This window comes from Cyanistes caeruleus, chromosome 31, assembly GCF_971803275.1.
Source record: "Cyanistes caeruleus chromosome 31, bCyaCae1.hap1.1, whole genome shotgun sequence".
Taxonomy (NCBI): Eukaryota; Metazoa; Chordata; class Aves; order Passeriformes; family Paridae; genus Cyanistes; species Cyanistes caeruleus.
The window spans coordinates 2340051-2359818 of NC_141731.1; the positions used below are offsets into that span (position 1 = coordinate 2340051).

Consider the following 19768-nt stretch of genomic DNA (forward strand, 5'->3'; position numbering starts at 1 on the left):
GCGCTGCGGGAGCGGCTGCCCGCGGTCTCCTTGCCGCTGGGGCCTCGGCAGGAGGCGGTGGCGGAGCAGCGCTGGCTCGTCCCGCTTCGTGTCGGGAGGCCGGAGGTGGCTGCGCTGGGCCCGGAACGCTGCGCTGGGGCCGCCTCCGAGCTCCGCCGCCGCCTCACCGGGCTCCGGCCGCTGCTGCCGCCGCTGCCGGGCCCGCACAGACGCTCCGGCAATGGCGGCTCTCCTGCCCCCATGGCCGCCCTGGAGGCGCCAGCGGGGCCGGGCTTGTCCCCGCTCTGCCCAATCAGCGCGCGCCAGAACCACGAGTGACGGCAGAAGCAGCCAATGGCAGCCAGCGGCGGGCTCTGCACACGGCACGGCCTCGCCTGCCTTGGGCGGAGCTCCGCCATTTCTCGGACCCCTGGGCTGAGGAGAGGCCCCGGCGCTGGGCCCGGCCCGGGCAGGAGGCCAAGGAAGCGCCGCTGCGCTGAAGCGCCGGGAGCTCGGGATGCCCGGGAGCTGAGGGCGCTGCGAGCTGGGGGTGAGTCCGGGATGGAGCAGGGCATGGCGGAAAGAGGTCAAAACTCTGTGACTCTCCTTCCTGTCCCGGGCGGGGAGCAGAACACACAAGGAAAGGCTCGGGGGTCGGGATGAGGGTGGGGACAGTTTAATCCTTGGTCACGGGCACAGCACACCTGACTTGGGGAAATTAATTGAATTTATTCTCAAACATGTCTGAACAAGAAAACGAAAAATAAAATAATTCCTAGGGAAATCCATCTTCCCCCCAGCTGTCCCTCCTTCCCAGGCTTAACTTTGTGCCCCTCTCCGTCCCCCTCCCCGCCCAGAGGCACAGGGATGGGGGTCACAGTCAGGTCATGTCACTGCCTCCCCCTGAGGGCCAGGAATCCTTGTCCTGCTGCAGCCTGGGGTCCCTCGCAGGGGCCAGAGTCCCTCAGGACCAGGCTGCTCCAGCGGGGATGGCCAGGGGGATCCCCGAGTCCGGCCAGGAGCCACTTGCATGGCTGTGCAGGGGCTTCTGCCGGGCTCGGGGCCTCTCTCAGGCACCCCCTGCTCCGGCCCGGCCTCATTGCCCCCCTCACCCCCCATGCAGCGAGTGCCCGGGCAGGGAGATGCACGATTTTCCCGGGGCTGAATCTTGGTGTTTCTGAGCTTTATTGAGGTGAATGTTGGTGTTTTGTTTTTTTTGTGAGGGCAGAATCTTTGTATTTTGGGGGGATATCAGATTTTTGGTGTTTTGGAAGTTTTTGATCTGTCTTTGTTAGCATTCAGGAACACACATAATCACCGAATGATTATATGCAGGTGCTTTATTGAAGCGTGGGGGAACTGGGGGTATCAGCAACGCAAATCTAGCTCCATTGTCTTTGTCCAAAGTGCACATATTTCTACAATTTCAGCTGTAGCAGTAATCACTGTAACAACCTTATCAATACTGTTTCATTAATATTGCTTCATTAACTTTATTGCTTCATGAGAGTTAGCTCATCCTTTTATGAACATGTCCGAATCTTATCTCTGGGTGGGTATCTTGGAGACCCCAAGTACCAGTTCCCATTACCGTAAGCATTTCAGCTTGCTAGGCCATCCCTAATACCCAGCATTCCTGTGGCCTGCCCCTACATTAAAAATGGTTTTAAGAAACATTTTCAGAAACATTTAACCCCATAGTAACATATTTCTCCTCTTTGGAAGTATTTCACTTTACTATAATAGGTGTAATGCTTTCACTCTATACCATCCTTTTTCTGTGTTTATACTTGATGTTCATCTTCGAATCCACAGTTGTCATAAGCGTTGTTACACTCTGGAGGACTTGGAGATGACAAATGCGGATGTGGATCTCTGTCCCATGTCAGTGCCTTTATTATCTTCTGGTTCCAGGATACTCTTTTCTTTCTCTCTCCTTTCAGAACTGCACAGATTAACCAGATTGCTAAGAACACAATTAGTAGGATTATCAGTCTCTCAAGAATAGATTTGATCCATGAGCTCACATTCCATCCTAACCATTCAAAACTTTTATCTACCCAACTTGTGGTCAGATCTTCCCTCTCTTTCTGTGCTCCATGTTCTGTTTGTTTTAGTGGATTAATGTTGTGCTCTACATCTGCAGTTCCATTTGGGCTGTGGATGCAGCAGTGATCAATTTGTCCTTTTAGGTACCAGCATACTCCGTGTTCTTTCAACAATAACAGATCTAAAGCCAATCTGTTTTGCTGGGTCATTTTAGTTGTGGCTTGTAATTGTACATTTAGCTCTAAATCCCTCTTTGGTAACTCTTGCCAATCTTTCTACCTGGCCTGTAAGTTTGTACAACATCTTTCTATTGTTATAATTTGCTATTGGACCAAACAAGGATTCCAGGGCCCACTCACATTTTACACTACTGGAGGGTTCCTGACATCTTTCTTCATCCTCCGCTTTGTTTTCCTGAAGTTCTTGTCTCGTTCTTATTTGAAGATGTCCATGTTCTCCCTTGAATGGGGACCTTTTCCAAATTGGGCATAAGGTGGGGAGGCCTAGAGTAATCTCTTTTACTTTTTCACCTTCAGGCAAATGTGTTGTCCAGGTGCCATCGCTTGCTGCCCACCAAATTGGCCTGGACTCTGAACTGTACTTGTGCTACATATTACCTTTTGGATCACTTGTCCTATCTTGTCATTTATTTCACCTTGTTTGTGTTTGTTTCCTCTGCAGGCACACCCAATTTGCAGGGCTACCACAAGTGGTGGCATTTGTTTTATTTCTTCATCATCAGAAGTACAGTCCTAAGCTTTGTTCCATACCCACCAATTCACTTTGTCTGCCTCCATTCTACTACTGGTTGCAGTGTTCCATACCCCTGGATCTGTTTCATTTTCAGAGCCTTCCCACTTAATGCACCAAGGGCTATCTGCCATAGATTGGAATTTCTGAAGCACACTCATTGACCATGCACTGTCCCAAGCTTCAGCCCGATCTTTTCCTTCCTGTCCTTCACACTTCCACTTTGATACTGGAATCTTTTCTTTAATGACCTTTGCTATCTTTTCATAACACCATCCATAATTCCCTAATCCCCCATACCAGCCTAGTTTTGGTTCATACTTTCCTCCATTTTCATGACAATCCCATATAGATGAATACTTTGGCTTCACAGCATTTTCAAACACTGTGTTATTTGGGTACTCGTAATCTATGTGCAGTACACAGCTCACATTTTCATTTTTATTCTTTTGTATTTCAGGTAATTTTGATGTTCTAATTCCCCAATTTATTAGGTCTCTTGCTGCCTTTGGTATTGGCAGACAGACAGTTATTTTGCTGGTGTTTTGCATGTTGGCCAAATCTTGAATTAATCCAATCATCCCATTTTCTGCCTGAATAGTATTAGAGACTTTTATCACTTGTGTTTCTGGCTGCACCCCCACATCCCTCTTCATTGTCAAATGAAGAGTTGTGAGCTGATCCTTTTGCATTTCACATCCCAAGGTAACATTGATTCCAACTGATGGCACTAAAGGCCATGAAATAATCACCTTTACAGTCACTAGCAACCTAGACATTTGAAACAATCAAACCCGCTTTATCTGCAGCTTTGTTGGCCCTACAGTTTGTGCAGTCCACAGTGCAGGGGAAACCTTCTTCACCCTGGTGTAATGTATGCAGGGATCCAGTCCAGCTCCTTTGACTGCTGTCAAGGTAGTTAACAGTACCTGATAGGGTCCATTCCCCCTTTCTTTTAATGGTTCTTCCTTCCAGCTTTTACCGTACACTTCATCTCCCGGGGGGATGTCATGAACTGGATTCTCAAGAGTCAGCGGCCTGTTCCACACAAGGGTGCTCCGAAGTCGAGCTCGAGCTTTTCCAAGAGACAGAAAATAATTCTACACCTCTTGCTTCCCTGTAACATGTACATTTGGATTAGGTTCAGGGCATTCATATGGTTTCCCATCCAATATCTCATAAGGACTGACTGACATCCCGCTTCTAGGCTTTATCTGAATCCTCAGCAGTGCTATTGGTAAAGCTTGTGGCTACTGCAATTTAGCCTCTTGGCATCTTTTGCTGATTTGCCTCTTCAATGTCTGATTCATCCTCTCTACCTGCCCACTGGATTGGGGTCTCCATGGTGTATGGAGATGCCAAGCTATTCCCAGTAACCTACTCACCTCCCTCACTACGGTGGCTGTGAAATGTGGGCCCCTATCTGATGATATTCCTAGAGGCACCCCAAATCTTGGAATGATTTCTTGCAGTAAGCACTTGACTGTCTCCTTTGCTTGATTTGTGTGACAGGGAAGAGCTTCTGGCCATCCTGAAAATGTGTCAACCCCTACCAATAGATATTTGTATCCTCGAGTTCTTGCTAATTCTACAAAATCTACTTGCCAATAATCTCCTGGTTCTACTCCTACCCGTATTTTCCCTAATTGTGCCTGTCATCTAGCCACTGGATTGTTCTTTAAGCAAATTTCACATTTTGACATTACTGATTTTGCCATTGTTAACATCCGTACTGAAATTAAATTTTGTTTTAAGAATTTCACCAGTGTCTCTGCACCCCAATGACATTTGTTATGTTTAATTTGTAGAACTTCTCTCATTCTCAAGGGGGGTACCACTACTTGTCCCTGTGTAGTCACATACCACCCTTCTGAATTCTTCTGTGCATTCAGTGAGTGTCCCAATTTCTCATCCTCTATTGAATATTTTGGTTCTGGAGGTAAATTGAATTGAGATACATTAGTTTTTAAAGGTATCAATGCCATTGCAGTTTTCACTTCTCGAGCAGCTTGTCGGGCTGTCCAGTCTGCTCTCCGATTTCCCTCATGAATTTTGGAGCTTCCTGATTGTTGAGCTTTGCAGTGCATGATTGCTACTTGCTCGGGCTTTTGTACTGCTTTTATTAATTGCAGGACTGCATCTTGATGTTTAATGTGTGTGTCTTTAGAAGACAGCAGTCCTCTTTCTTTCCCCGGTACCCCATGTACATGCACCACTCCAAAAGCATGTTTTGAATCAGTCCAGATATTTACTTTGCTCCCTTCACTCATCTCTAATGCCCTGGTTAAAGCAACCAGTTCTGCTCGTTGGGCAGATGTGTTTGCTGGTAAGGAGCAAAGCTGGATTCAGAAGGTTTAGCTGTCTTTAATGTGACACCATCGTGCTCGGTTAGGGTTGCCTGGAATTTCATCATCCTGCTTGGAGATAGCCAATGGCTCCCCTTTTGTTCTAAAACAGTGGTCACCATGTGTGGCACATAGACATCTATGTCTCTACCCAGCGTGAGTTTCCTGGCTTCTTGGATCAGCATCACAGTGGCTGCAACTGCCCGCAGGCATGAAGGCCATCCGGCACTCACGTTGGTTGTCAAGTTGTTTGGAGAAGCAGCCTACCAGCCTTTTCCAGCTTCCCAAAGGTTGGGTCAGCACTCCCAGTGCTGGGTGTGATCTTTCATGCACAAACAGCTGAAAATCTTTGGATAGATCAGGCAATCCTAACACCGGAGCTGTTGTCAATGCCTCCTTCAGTTTGAGGAAGGCCTCCTTCTGTGGTCTGCCCCAGGTAAGCGGTTGTGTCTTCTGGGCTTCATACAGGGGTTTTGCAATTAGTCCATAGTCCATGATCCACAGGCTGCACCACTCTGTCATCCCAAAGCAAACTCGCAGCTCATGCAGGTTCTGGGGTTCTGGAATAGCACAAATAGCTTGAATACGGTTAGTACCCAGCTTACATTGCCCTTGTGAGATTTCACATCCCAGGTAAATCACAGTCTGTTGGACAATTTGTGCCTTTTCTTTAGACACCTTATATCTTCCCATTCCTAGTTGATTTAAAATTTCAATTGTTACCTTTATGCAGGTTGTTTTCTCTTCTGTAGCTGTCAGTATATCACCAACATACTGTAACAGCAGGTATTGTTCTCTTGGTACTTGCCCATTCTCGTTCCAAATCTCCAGCTCCTTCGCCACCTGACTTCCAAATAGGGTTGGACTGTTCTTGTATCCTTGTGGGAGTCGTGTCCAGGTGAGCTGAGTTTTCCTTCCATTGTCTGGATTTTCCCATTCAAAGGCAAACAGTTTCCTACTTTCTTTGTCAAGTGGTATGCAGAAAAAGTCATCTTTTGAATCAATTACAGTAAACCATTTCTATTTCTCTTTCACAGATGTCAACAATGTGTAGGGATTAGCTACCACTGGGTAAATATCTTTAGTTATTCCATTTATTGCTCTCAAATCCTGTACTAGTCTGTACTCACCATTTGGTTTCTTCACTGGAAGTATTGGTGTATTCAATTCTGATTCACATTCTTCTAAAATTTGCTACTTCAAAAATTTATCAATAATCTTTACTATTCCTTGCCGTGCTTCTGGCTTTATGGGATACTGTTTAACCTGGACAGCTTTTGCTCCTTCTTTTCATTCTACATGTCCTGGTTGTGCCAACTTAGATTTTCCTGGTATGTCTGTTTCCCATAGAGAGGGAATTACTGCATCCTCTACTTCCCGAGGGATAGCAGAGACTGGTTTTTCTTTTATCATTAAGATTTGTCCTGTCTTTGATTCAGGTATTTTCATTGAAAGCTCCCCGTTTTCAAAAGTTATCACTGCATCAAATTTTGCTAATAAATCTCATCCTCAAAGTGGAATTGGACACTCAGGCATATCTAAAAATTCATGTGTTAACACTTTGTTTCCAAAGCACAAATCCAGGGGTTGCAGGAATGGTCGATTCTCCTCCTTCCCTGTGGCTCCAACTATTGTTGCTGTTTTGTCTCCAGCTTGCCCTTTTAGATCATTTAGCACAGAATATGTAGCCCCTGTATCCACCAGAAATTTTACTTCTTTATCTCCCAATTGTATAGTTACTAAAGGTTCTTGTATTGGTTTTTGTTCCGATTCTAGTCAGCTGCTGTACTCCCCCAGCACCATTAATTTGGAAGCATCTTGATTCTGCTTGAACTGATTGCCCTGGTTAAACCGATTTGGACATTCATTTTTCCAGTGCCCCTCTTGTCTACAAGAAACACATTGATTTAACCCCAATCTTGGCAAAACCCATCCCCCTCGTCCTCTGCCAAGTCTGCCCCTCCCCAGTCCACGACCACCTCTGCCACATCCTCTGAAACCTGGATTCTCTCTTCCTTGGATCACTGCCAAAAGATTTTGCTGCTGCTTTTTACTAGCTTCCTTTTCTTTGTTACTGTATACTTTCCAAGCCACTTCAAGTAATTGATTCAAATTCCTTGTATCTTCTCCTTCTGACTTCTGCAGTTTTCTCCTAATATCCTGCGACTGCCCAAGAAAAATGAACACAAGCTGAACATTCGCTGTTCTGTTTCTAGTTGAAGATCTGTATACTTTCTTGCTGCCTCCTTAAGCCTTTCCAAAAATGCAGCAGGGGATTCTTTCTTTTCCTGTCTTATCTTATACAATTTAGACCAATTCATAGCCTTAGGTACAGCATTCCCAACCCCTGTCTGGAGCCACTCTTGATATCTCTTCAGCCTCCGCATGTCCCCAAAGGCATTGGGATCCCACCCTGGCTCCTCGGTTGGAAAGTTCTCATCTAAAGTCGCCGTCAGCACCCCAGTTCTGAGATCTTCTCTCACCTTCTCCTTGGCTGCTCTAAGCACCATCTCTTTCTCAGTAGAGTCCATTAAATTCTCCACTTTTCCTTGTATATCATCCCAAACTGGATCTGAGTTTTCATAATCATTTTTACCACCCCTGCTACTTTATCAGGGTTTTCTCTCTAAGTTCCAGCTGATTGTTTCCAAATTATCAAGTCTGCGGGTGAAAAAGGAACTTCCACAAACACCAGCCCTTCTACTCGTACTCCTTGTCTCAAGGGGGCAATCACAGTCCGCCTTTGTCTGCCCAAATCTTTTCCCGTTCTACCCAGAACTGGAGCAAGCTGTGACCGAGTCTGATGGGATACCGGTGTCGCTGATTTATTATCATCACCCCCGCTACTGCTCTCTTCCTCCCCAGCATTTTTCACATTTCCTTGTATCACGGTTAGATTTGGATCATCTCCCGGAGAAGAAGGATCAGGTGAAGGCGGTAGAGGAGGATAAAGAGGGAAAGGTGAAGTGGGATTAGGCGAGATAGGGTTAGGTGAAATAGGATTGGGTGAAGTGGGGGCAGATAAAACAAAATTGTGTTCTTTTGGTTCTGCTGAAACCACTTGTAAATCAACATCCATCTCTTTCCCCCGATGCAAACTTTCTTTTAATGCCAGGTGCTCTAAACAACTTTTTCTTTTACACAGACTTCACATTTATCACTCACACGTGCCTTAACTGCCACCAATCCACACTCAGCCTGCCATTCTGGCTTGTCTCACAAATAGAAAAACAAATCAACGTACGAAACTTCATCCCACTTTCCCTCGGGCTTACAGAACAACATCAACTGTAAAATGGTGTTCTACTGCAAAGATCCATTTCTCAGCCACTTTTCCCCACAGTCCAGGTCATATCCTGGCCACCATGTATTACAATAATCAATCAACTTTACGTAAACCTTGCCCAAAGTTTCCCTGTTTGCAATGTGCTAATAAGCACCCCAAAGGAGAAGTAGGTGGTACAGGGGCATTGCCACCTCAAATCCCTTTAAGCTTCTCCATGTTACAGTTACAATACACCACACAGCACTGCTGCCCAACCTGCAACGCTTTTGCACTTGTCTGACAGATGGCGCCTGGGCAATACCAGGAATTCCTCCAGCCCAACCGTGCGAAGCTTTGGCTGTGTCTTATCGGCAGGCACTAGAGCAGACCGAAAAGCACCTCACCTCTCTCAGAGGGACGCTGTGAGCGGTGGAGACGGTCGCGGCCGGATGGGCTTCCGGAGAATTCATGGCTCTGTGAAGTGTTTGTTCTTCTGGAAATTCTGGAATGTATCGGGACTTGGTCTGAGCAGCAGTCCTTGTCAATTAGTAACATTTTCTGAAATTGATGGTTTCTCCCATTGTTTCCTTACGTACAAGTCCCTGGCCCTATCTCCAAGCAGATTCTCTCATTGCCTCTGTTTTTCCTTCCTGGTTCTTCTTTGTTTTTGGGATTGCTCTCAGTGCCCTCATTCTCTGTCCTTTTGTAGCCGTTTGTGGCTCAGGAGGCCTGGCTGCCACCTGCATCCCCTTGCTCAGCTGCTGAATGAGCTGCACTCAGCAAGGTGTGGTGCATGGTAAAAAGATGAGAGTTGCTGTAGCACATGAGAGGAGAAACAGCATTTGTTAAACCCACGGTCTGCCAGGGAACCAGAAAAGTGTGTCCCATTCCCATCCTTTCCATATTTGGACAAGTACATGAGCTGCTTTGCTATTTCCTTTTTTATCTGTTTCTGCACCTTCTCCTTGCTGATCTGTTTGCCATCAGCAGTTTGAACCTTTTAACTTTTCCCAAACCTCTCCTTTTTCTACTAAAAGGTAATCTGACCCCAACCCATAGTGAAATGTTGTGTTCTTCATCTGAGTGGATTGGTTGAGGGGAAGGTCAGGAGCTGGAGCTGTCTGATTGGTGTTATTTCAATGACATCCTGTAATCTAATAATGCCATTGAAATGAGAAATGGTTTCTCTGGTACCTGCTATGAATTCATCAGGGTTCCCAGGGTCTGGTCCATGGTGTTGCAGGATTTGTTCGGGTGGTCTTTCATCTTTTCCCCTTTTTTGGGTGCTCCCTCCAGCCAGGGCTGCATCAATTGTCAGCTTTTCTCTCATTAAATCATCACATACTTGGAATTCCTGACTGATTTCCCTGAACTTGTGGTAGCAAATAAACCCCAGTGGTCTGATACACCCTATATAACATAGACAGAGACAGCACATGTTGGAGTGGGGACAGGGATGATTCTCCCCCACTTGTTTTAGTGAAGTTTTCACAACATTCTTCCTTTTCTGTTTTCCTTTGCAGTTTAACCAATTTCTGCTGCAGAGTCAGATATCCTTACAATGGGCTGTGCCTTTATCTGTGCAAATTCCATCTGTGCAAGCAGGCAGAGCTTGGGCTGAGGGACAGAAAGAATCAGCTCAGTTCCCTGCAGGTAGGAAGCCTCATGTCCATTGTGCAGGCTTTGGGCCATCAGTGTTAATTTGCATTTCTAAAGCTCCTCTCCTGGCTGCCTGGAATGAAACTTCTCTTCCCAGGAGGCCATGGGATGACTCACATATGGCCACTCCAAAAGTGACATTTTTGAAGAAAAAAATACTATACTATCTCTTTACAAGTTATGGGGGTCACCTTTAAACCTCTTAGTTTTTAAAACTGAGGCGTAAAGGTGAACATTCAAAAATGCACACCAAATTCTTGCAATCATAACGGCCACGCACACACATTCCCAAAAAAATCCAAAGCAATAAAGTTTTTTTCTACTTCTTGCCCAAAGTCTAAAAACTGATTTTCCCAACCCTGGCTCAGCACTACGAGTCTAACTAACAAAATAGAAGTAGGATTATTAAGGAAAAGCATAATAATGGTGTAGTCTTGTCACCAAAACTGCAAGATGAATAAAAACTCTCCAACAATATAAAATCAAGGCATGACTTGAGTCTGGCCAAAATGTGCAACAGAAATCATTAATTCCTCACTTTGGCAGGGTGTGCAGAGAAAATCATTCCAAGACATGTAAATTTAATAGATGTTTCCTAAACTATATACAGTCTGAACCCATAGAAATCCGTTGGTTTAATGTTCATTGGTTTGAAGGTGTGGAGCTGTTAGGATTTGGTTTCCTGTTGCAGCCGGATTTCTGTGCCTGTGATGGGAATTAGGTGGGCACTCCTGGATTTCCTGCTCAGCCTTTTCCAGACCAGATGTCTCCAGCTGTGCCTGGGGCAGGGTCTGGGGTAGATGTTGGTTGATGTTTGTTGCTGGGTGTTGATGTTTTGTTGCTGGTCGCTATCTTGGGGGGAATCTTTTGGGCTATTCCCAATCTGTTGAGATGTTAATTTCATCTCTGCTGAGTGCTGGAAAAGAAGGATTAAAATTCCTTTCCCCAAGGCAAATGCAAACCAAGTCCCTTCAGAGAAATAAGAATTGAAGCCATTTTCAAGTTGGTCTATTTTCCCATATTCTAATCCCAGGCAGGGCAGAGTGTGAGTGCAATTGAGAGGCAGAGTGGAATTGTCCCGGTGCCTTCCCCAGCAGCTGTGGCGAGGGCAGGCACAGAAAGGCCTGAAGCTGCAAGAGTGAGAGCAAGGATTGTCCCGCAGTGGCTGGAGATGGCAAAGGAGGGTGGCCAGGCCGAGGATTTGAGCAGAGGATCTGTGGGCAGGCCCAGGGGCTTCCCCCGCTGGGGAGCCCTGGCTGCTGCTGCGTTGCCTTCAGTGCAGGCTCAGGGGTGGCCTGTTTAATATTCCCTTGCAATTCAGATTTCTGAGTCTGGAAGAGCCATGGCTGGGGCATCAATCATTTTATTTTTTTCATTTTGTTAAGTTCTGTTCTCTTCTTTATGTCCACTCAGTAAAATTGAGGCTATCTGGGGCTAAAGAAGTCATACAATGCTCAGGCCAGAACAAAGAATCCTCAGTCCAGCTCCTGCAGTTCCCTAATTATCCTAAGAATTGTTCCAGCTCCATTTTTGTCCTGGGAAACATTATTTCTCAGATTCCCTGAACTCTCTCTGAATCAATACACCACAAACCCTCAGTCAAAAATTGTTTCCAATATTTAACCATTTTCTCTGTCATTTGCCCTTTCTTTTTTTTCAGCTACTCAAAGCTGCTTTTTTGCCTGAAAATGAAGCCATTTCACAGAGGCTTCCTCTACCTCTTCTCCTTGTTTTTCTGACTGGATCAAGTCATCCACATCCTGCAATAAGCCAGTCCCTGGGGGTGAGGTCAATTCCTTTGATATTTCCTGCAAGGCTTGCCCCAATCAGGCCGGTGCTTCCGTGCATCCCTGCAGAAGGACCGTCCATGTCTTGAGCATTTTCCCTTCTACCTCTTGTTGCCAGCCCAAGGCAGAATTGTGTTTGCATCCTCTGGAAGTGGGCAGATCCCCAGAAAGCATCTTTTGCATCAAGTTGTGAATGGCAGCAGTGTGAGGAGGGCACCTGGTTGAGGCTGGTGTAAGGATCTGAGAGTGTGGGGTGCCTCGGTTTCATCATCTCATTTCTTCTTCTTGGGTCTTGCAGCATTCTGTGGATTCCATTGGATTTCTTGTTTGGCAGGATAGGAGCATTCTAGGGAGCCATCCCTGGCTCCCCAAGCCGTGCCTTGAGCAGGACTCCCAGACAGGCTGTGAGCCCTTCCTTCCCTCCCTTGGAACAGGGGATTGCTTTAGGACACCTCTTGTCCTGGTTGCTTCAGAGAAATGTGGAGAGGCTCCATATCTAATTTTGCCAATTTCCCTGGGGCTGCCCACACTTGTGGGTTCACTTCAGCCATGGCTCTGCCAGACATTTGATGCAGAGGTACAGCAGAACCAACCTCTGTATCCCCTTTGGCAATATTAATTTGCATTCCCAATTTAGCCATCAAATCCCATCCCAGTAAATTACAATCACAATTGTGAGCAAATAAAAATTCCTGCATTTTAAACACATCCCCCACATCTGCTAATAGTAGCTGAATAAAACACACCCACTCATCTTTCCCACTTAGTGCCTCAATAGCTAAAATATTCCCTAACACCTTTAGGTGTAAGATTCTGAGTGGATGGAGAGGCCCCTGTGTCCATCAGGAAAGGTCTCCTCTGGATCCAGCCCCACCCTGGATGTTCCCAAGGGCTGCAGTGTGGTGGGTCCCTGGTGGAATGGGAGCTGTGCCACCGCTAAGAATGCGTGTCCATCAAGGGCTGGACTTGCTGGTGCTGAGGGTGCTGCTGTCTGTGCTTGCAGTGTCCTTGTGCCCTGCAGCTGGAAGGCTGATTCCTTGCCAGGGGCTGTTTGGGTGGGCTGTGCCCTGGCCAGGAGGGCAATGCCTGTGCCAGGTGCTTTGGCCGAGGGTGTCCCCTGGGTGCTGGGGCCCCCTTGGGCCCTGGGCTTGATCCCTCAGGGGCTGTAGGAAGTGTGCCATGGCCTTTGCCTTCAGCTTGGCCTTTTGCTCATCCCTTGCTGCATTCAGCTGCTGAGCCTTTGTGAGCAAGTGCTGCAGGGGCTTCTTCTGTCGCTGCTGCAGCCCCCTCAGTGCCTGTGGGTGCTCATCGTGTGGCAGCTGCTGAGCTTTCTGCAAAACCCTTCCTTTCTCCAGGGACCCAGCAGGAAATGCTTAAAAGATCATGTGGATCCTTGCAGGTCTAATCGCCATTTGTGAGCTGTTCCTTCCTCGTGCTGGCTGTGCTGAGGCTCCCCTCCCCAGCCCGTATCCCAGAGCCGGTCCCTGTCCTGCCGCAGTGTCCAAAGGCGGCCCCCCCGGCGGGCAGGGCCGGCAGCTCCACGGGGCCGGGCAGCGGCCGGGGCGTCCCGCAGCCTCCTGGGGGCCGGGGGCCACTGCCGGCCCTGCCCGGGGGGTGCTGGGCTCAGGCAGCGCCCGGCGCTGAGCCCCGGCTGCCCCACAGCCCCGGCCCGGCCCCACAGCTCCCCACAGGCCCCCAGCCCGTGCTCCCGGTGCCGCAGCTCTGCGCCCGCTCCTGCCGCTCCCAGCTCAGAGAAACCCCCTGAAATCCTCACCTCCTTGTTTTCCTCTCCTGGAAAACTGGGATACAAAGGATCTGAGTAAGCAAGCAAATTCTGAGGATAAGACCCTTCTGAAAATCCTTCCAATCCTCAGTATTTTTCTCTTTTTCCTCTTATATATAATCATTTTTCTTATCCCATGGATTCCTCCTGCTGCTTCTTGCCTTAAGCACATTCCTGCACACTCCCCTTCAGCCAATCCCTTCCCAGCACACCAACACCATCCATCCCCTGTTGTCTAAATCCCTTCTGGACTTCCCTTCTTGCCCCCCTGGGTGTCCATGTCCTTAATTCCCTCTGGGAGAATGTGCAAAAAACCTCCACATGCTCCCAAATGACCCTTGAGAGATATTTTGGGATCCTCATCCCTTTTGCTGGGACCCCATTGTGGCTTTCCCTTTTGTCCCCTCCCTGGGTGCCCTGCCATGTTCACTCTCTGAAGATGCCACTGTAGTCACTGCTGAGATTTTCAGTGCTCTCTCCCTGCCGACTCTTGAGAGCCGCCCTGATCCGTCCCTCGTCTGTCTCCTGCTCACTCTCGGGTACCCAATCAATGCCCGGTGCCGCCGCCAGCCGAGGGAGCCGATCCCCCAAACTGGGTGAGGCCCCTTCAGCTGCACTCACTGCCCGCCGGCCCGGACGGTGGAAGGAATTGCGGAGGAGCCCCAAGGTGTGTGGAAAAATTGACATCCCCACAGGTTTCTGTCCACAAGGAAGACAGAGGAGTCCTGTAACAGTAATTTCATTCATAAAAATAGGGAGAGGCCATGGGACATTTCCTGTGGGGTCTCTCCAGTTGTTGGCAGACACAGCCTCCTTTTCATCCTAATTTTCTTGGTCACATCTCCCTCTCCCTTTCCCCACTGGCTGAAGTCCTGGAGAAGTACAGACTTCTCAATGCACCCCACTTTTGTATAGCTAACAATATTGATGGCTGTGTTAAGTCTTTGTTGTTCTTCCGGAAGTTGATGAATTTAGCAGGACCTTGGCTGAGCAGCAGTCTGTGTCATCAATTCATAACATTTTGTGCAGCTGATGGCTCCTCCTGTCACTTCCTTATGTCCACGTCCCTGGCCCTATGTGCAATGAGGTTGAGGGGATCAGTTTGTCAAGAGGCTTTGTTGTTGTTCCTTTGCTGGGGTTGCCCCGTTTTGGGGCCATCCCCCCTGGAGCAGGGTGTCCCCCCTTGGTGCAGGCGCAGGGCTCAGGCAGGGCTGAGCCAATCAGAGCGCGCGGCGCTGATGACTCATCAGTGTCCAGGCAGAGCCGCAGCTGCCAGCGTTCCCCAGCTGGAGCCCAGCTGCGCCCCTCCCCCCCGGGCCTTGGCGCCCCCCTGGAGGGGAATTTGGGGAGGTGGGAGGGGGGAGCGCCAAGGCCGGGCCCCCCCGCGCTGTGGTGGCGGGAGCGGCTGCAGTGGGGAGCGAGTGCGGGCGGAAGCGGCCGAGAGCCCAGCGCTGCCCCAGGCCGAGCTGGCCCAGCTGCATCCGTGCCCCTGCGGTGGGATGCTGTGGGACTGGGGGGGAAGAGGGAGGCGGCAGTGGGTACTGGGCCTGGGGGCAGGAGGAGAAGGGAAGGAGAAGCAGGTTTGAAGAACAAAACGGTCGAAGGATTCACGTGGGAGGAGCAGGTGCAGGAGGAGGAGAAATAGTAGGAGGAAGAGGAGTGGGAGGAAGAGTAGGGCCACAGGAGGAGGTGGGAGAGAAGGAAGAGGAAGCAGGACAACGTTCCATTCTCCCTGTATGTGCAGTCCCAGGAGTGTTGCCCTGGAGGTGACTGGGGAGGGGATCCACGATTTTGATGGGACTGAATCTTGGTGTTTCTGAACTTTTTTGGGCTAAATATTGGTGCTTTGTTTTTTTGCAGGGGCTGAATCTTTGTATTCTGGAGGGGTTTTTTCCTGAATTTGGTGTTTGGGTAGTTTTTCATCATTGTTTTGATGTTTGGGCTGAATCTTGGTGCTTTGCTTTGTTACAGACACAAGATGCCCAATGACTTCCTGAGATGAACTTGGGCATGGAGGAACCCCCAGCCCAAGGCGCTCTCCTCTCCTTTTCCTCCTAACCAGGAATTTTCATTCCCAAGCTGTGTCCAGATGGAAGAGGAGGAGAAAAAGCCCCAGAGATCCTGCATGAGGAGGGGCTGGAAACCCAGCCCAGGGAGCTGCGAGGAGGAAAGATCCCCCCAGTGCCAGGAACACGTCCAAAGATCCAGCCGGAGCTCAGAGCTGGGGGAGAAGCCCCACAAGTGCTTGGAATGTGGGAAGGGTTTCAGAAAGAGATCCCACCTGATTGAGCACCAGAGGATCCACACTGGTGAAAAGCCCTATGGGTGTGGGGAATGTGGGAAGAGCTTCAGCCAGAGCTCCTACCTGAGGAATCACCAGGTGATCCACACTGGGGAACGGCCCTATGAGTGTGGGAAATGTGGGAAGTGTTTCAGAGATATCTCTGACCTGATGAGACACCAAGTGATCCACACAGGGGAACGGCCCTACACCTGCTTGGAATGTGGGAAGAGCTTTGGGTGGAGCTCTGACCTGCGAAAACACCAGCTCATCCACACTGGGGAGAGGCCCTACGAGTGTCCCCAATGTGGGAAGAGGTTTCGGACCAGCTCCCATGTCCTCATACATGAGCGGATTCACACAGACGAGAGGCCCTTCCGCTGCCCTGACTGTGGGAAGGGCTTCAAGCACAACTCCAACCTCACCGTCCACCGGCGCATCCACACTGGGGAGAGGCCCTACGAGTGTCCCCAGTGTGGGAAGAGCTTCTCACAGAGCGCTCACTTGACCCAACACCAACGGAGGCACCAGTAAGGGAAGCCCTGCAAGTGCCCCGAGTGCGGGAAGAGCTTCGTGCGCTGCTCCAGCTCCATCCCCCATGGGAGGATGGGCGTTGGATGATCCCCAGTGACCCCCGTTGGGCAGAGCCCTGGTGATCCATGGTCCTGGTGATCCATGTTGGGAAGACACCTGGCTGGGAGGCTCCACATCTTCCTGGCTCCCTGTGGGCACCTGGATGAAAGCAGGGGAATGAAAATCTTAACAGGATACAGAATGACAATGGGAATTGTTGACTTTCAATCCTCGAGAACCTTTTGCCTCAGGAGCTGTGTGGGCGGAGAAACGGCGGTAACACCATGCTTGGGGGATTCTGAGGGGAGCACACACACTCTGTGGGGGGGGAGGACACGACCCCCAGGATCCCCCTCACCTTCCTGCACAGGCAGAAGCCGAGCCCCAGTGCCAGGAAGACAAAGCCCAACACGGAGACTCCGATCCCCTTCAGCTTCTTGCTGTGGGCAGCATCTGTCATCATCCCTGGGGGGGTCTGCAGGGGTCAGGACCCTCAAATCGTCTCACAGACATCCCAGGCCATTCCAAGGACCCTCCCAGTGTCTCTCAGCCCATCCAGGACCCTCTGAAACCTTCTTTGGAGATAATAATATTAAAAAACTAAGAATTTTAGAAAAATAAGCGATATTAGTTAGAGATAGGCCTTGCTGGAACTAGTTAGAGTTAATGATTAATTGAGAAGCAAGATTTGAGATAATGAATCTCATGTAAAAAATTACTTTTCGTTGTATGTTTGTTCAGCTGTGCTTATAATGAGAAAAGAGAAACTGATAAACGGGTTCAGGAAGATCACAGACCTTACATCTGGAAACCCATTTCAAAGTCACAAGGGAGGAAACTGGAGTTGTACCAAATGTCATTTGTAATGTCAACCATTGTAAAGGTAGAAAGGTCAGAGTGAGGAAAAGCGGTTTTCCTTCATCTCTTGATGACCCCTCCTCACCAAAACAAATCCCTCCTCAGATTAGGGAGCCAACCACACAGGCGTAATGACTTTTTAAAATCATTATTGTGCATTTTAATCCAAAGTGGGGAATGGGAGGTGTTAGCATTGTGAATATGTATTCATATTTAGGATATTTAAGACTTTTGTAAATAAATAGACACTAGAATCTTTTGTCAACTTGCAGTGCGTATTAAGGGGTGACTCCTGCACTCGCCCAGTGCTGTGATTAAACATCCACTTTGTAACTTTAAACTGTTGGAGAGGTTTTTGTCCTTTAACAGATTGATGTTGATACTGGATCAATATTGCTATTTTGGTAAATCACTGCCAGTCTCTTCCCAGCCTCCCCAGGACCCACCAGAGCCCCTCCTGTTCCTCTCAGGATCCCACAGCCTCCTCCCAATTTCCCCCCACTGCCCCAGGACCCCCAAACCCTCTCCCAGTCCCTTCCCAGCCCCACCAGGACTCATCAAGACTCCTCCCAGTCTCTTCCAGCACAACCAACCTCATCCCAATCCCTGCTTTCCAATCCCCAATCTCCTTCCAGCTCCTCCAGGCTCACTCAAATCCCTCCCAGTGACACCCAGCACCCCCAAACTCCCACCCAGTGTCCACCAGCACCCCCAGAACCCCATCCCACCCTCCCCAACATCCTTTAATCCTCTTCCCAGCCATCCTAAGCACCTCAATCCCTTCCCCAGTTTAAACCAGTCTATCTCAAACTCCCTCCCAGTTCCTCCCAGCACACCCCAATCCCCCTCTGGGCCCCCCCAGTGCCTCCCCCGCTGCCCCCGGCGCTGTGGGGGCCGGGCCGTGCCCCAGTGCCGGCTCAGGGGGTGCTCCAGGCTGCCGTGCTCCACCTGGCAGCTGGAGCTGAGCCCGCATTGCCGGGGGCGGTTTCCAGCAGCACCAGGAGCTGCTGGCTCCAGTCCCCGCTGGGGAGCACGGCAGTGGCCAGCACGTGGCCCGAGAGCTGCTGCTGGCCCTGGGAGCAACTCAGCTGGATGTGGGCAGGGGAGAAATCCATCAGGGAGCAGAGCAGGCGGCCGGGGCCGGGCTGGGAGCTGGAGGGCACCAGCGAGATGGACACGCTGGGATGGGCACTGGGAGAGAGTGGGGACAGAGTGGGACCAGCTGGAGGGGAACTGCGAGAGATGAAAGACGAGTGGCATTGGGAGGGACTGGGAATGGACTGGCAGGGACTGGGGTGGCACTGTGAGAGATGAGAGTGGATACCGGAAACTGGAAGAGAGCGTGGAGGTCTGGAAGTGAAGCGGGAATGAACTCGGAATAGACTGAGAATGGGCTAAAAAGGAGTGGGAGGGACTGTGGTGGCACTGGGCGGGGCTGTGTTGGCACTGGGAGGGACTGTGGTGGCACTGGGCGGGACTGTGGTGGCACTGGGAGGGACTGTGGTGGCACTGGGAGGGACTGGGAATGAAGTGCGCGGCACTGGGCGGCCGAGTCCAGCGCGGGGCTCTCGGCTCTGTGGATCTGCCCGGCAACTGATGAGTCATCAGAGAGACGCGCTCTGATTGGCTGAGGGGCGGCAGATCCATGGCGGGGCGAGATGGACAGGCGGGGTCACTGGGAGTGACTGGGATGGACTGGGAGAGGCTGGGATGGACTGGGAGAGGCTGGGATGGACTGGGAGAGGCTGGGATGGACTGGGAGAGACACGGGAGCCATTGGGAGGGACAAGGGGCCCCGGGGATGGGCACACAGAAGGCTGAGGGCTCTGGGGTGATTCCCAGGGAGGTTTGGAGGGACACGGCCGGGCCCCTCTCTGTGCCCCGCGAGCAGCGGCCCGGACAGAAAAGTTCAGGAGCGGGAGGAGGTGTTTCTCAAGATTGATTTTAATCCTCATTCTCCTGGTCTGATTTGCTCAGTCCTAAATTCAGTTCATTTCCCCGTGTCGGGCTGTTGTGCCCCTGATGGTGATCCCTGAGTGACCTCTCCCTGCCCTTGTCCTGACCCACGAGGATTTGGATTTGTTTCAGTTCAGTGGAATTCATGGTGATTTGGGGGGAGCTGGAGCAAAGCAGCTGGAAAGCACAGTGGGCGTGTGTCCTGGGTTGATTATGATGTTAAATTGTATCCCCATTCGTCCACCTAACCCAGACACAGGTTCTGTATTCTTAAAATTCCATCTGAGAGTAAAAGTGAGTGGAAAAGAAGCACCAAGTCTGTTATCAGACTGCACTTGCTCCCCCCGCATCGGGAGTTTTGGCTACAGCACAGACAGACAACAAGACACAGATCGCCTTGGCTTTCCAGCTAGCCGGGGCAGAGAGGTCTTCCTGGACTGTTTTCTTTCCCTTTTTCTGAAACGAATCGAAGCTGCTCTGGAC

At 49.8% G+C, this 19768-nt stretch overlaps 1 protein-coding gene across 2 annotated transcripts; it reads left to right on the forward strand.

Moving 5' to 3' along the window:
- The first annotated feature begins 357 nt into the window (after positions 1–357).
- On the forward strand, positions 358–17669 carry LOC147648704 (uncharacterized). Of its 2 annotated transcripts, XM_086866589.1 has the most exons (3): positions 365–529; positions 9912–10041; positions 15589–17669. In XM_086866589.1, the coding sequence occupies exon 3, from the start codon at positions 15707–15709 to the stop codon at positions 16430–16432; it is 726 nt and encodes a 241-aa protein (XP_086722715.1). In that variant the 5' UTR covers positions 365–529; positions 9912–10041; positions 15589–15706; the 3' UTR covers positions 16433–17669. The 2 variants fall into 2 exon arrangements, with proteins under 2 accessions (XP_086722714.1, XP_086722715.1); XM_086866588.1 differs by lacking the exon at positions 9912–10041 and having other exon boundaries at positions 358–529.
- The last annotated feature ends 2099 nt before the right edge of the window (positions 17670–19768 follow it).

Excerpts from the sequence above, each read along its gene's own strand:
- LOC147648704 (XM_086866588.1), top strand. The coding sequence starts at position 15,707 with ATGGAAGAGGAGGAGAAAAAGCCCCAGAGATCCTGCATGAGGAGGGGC.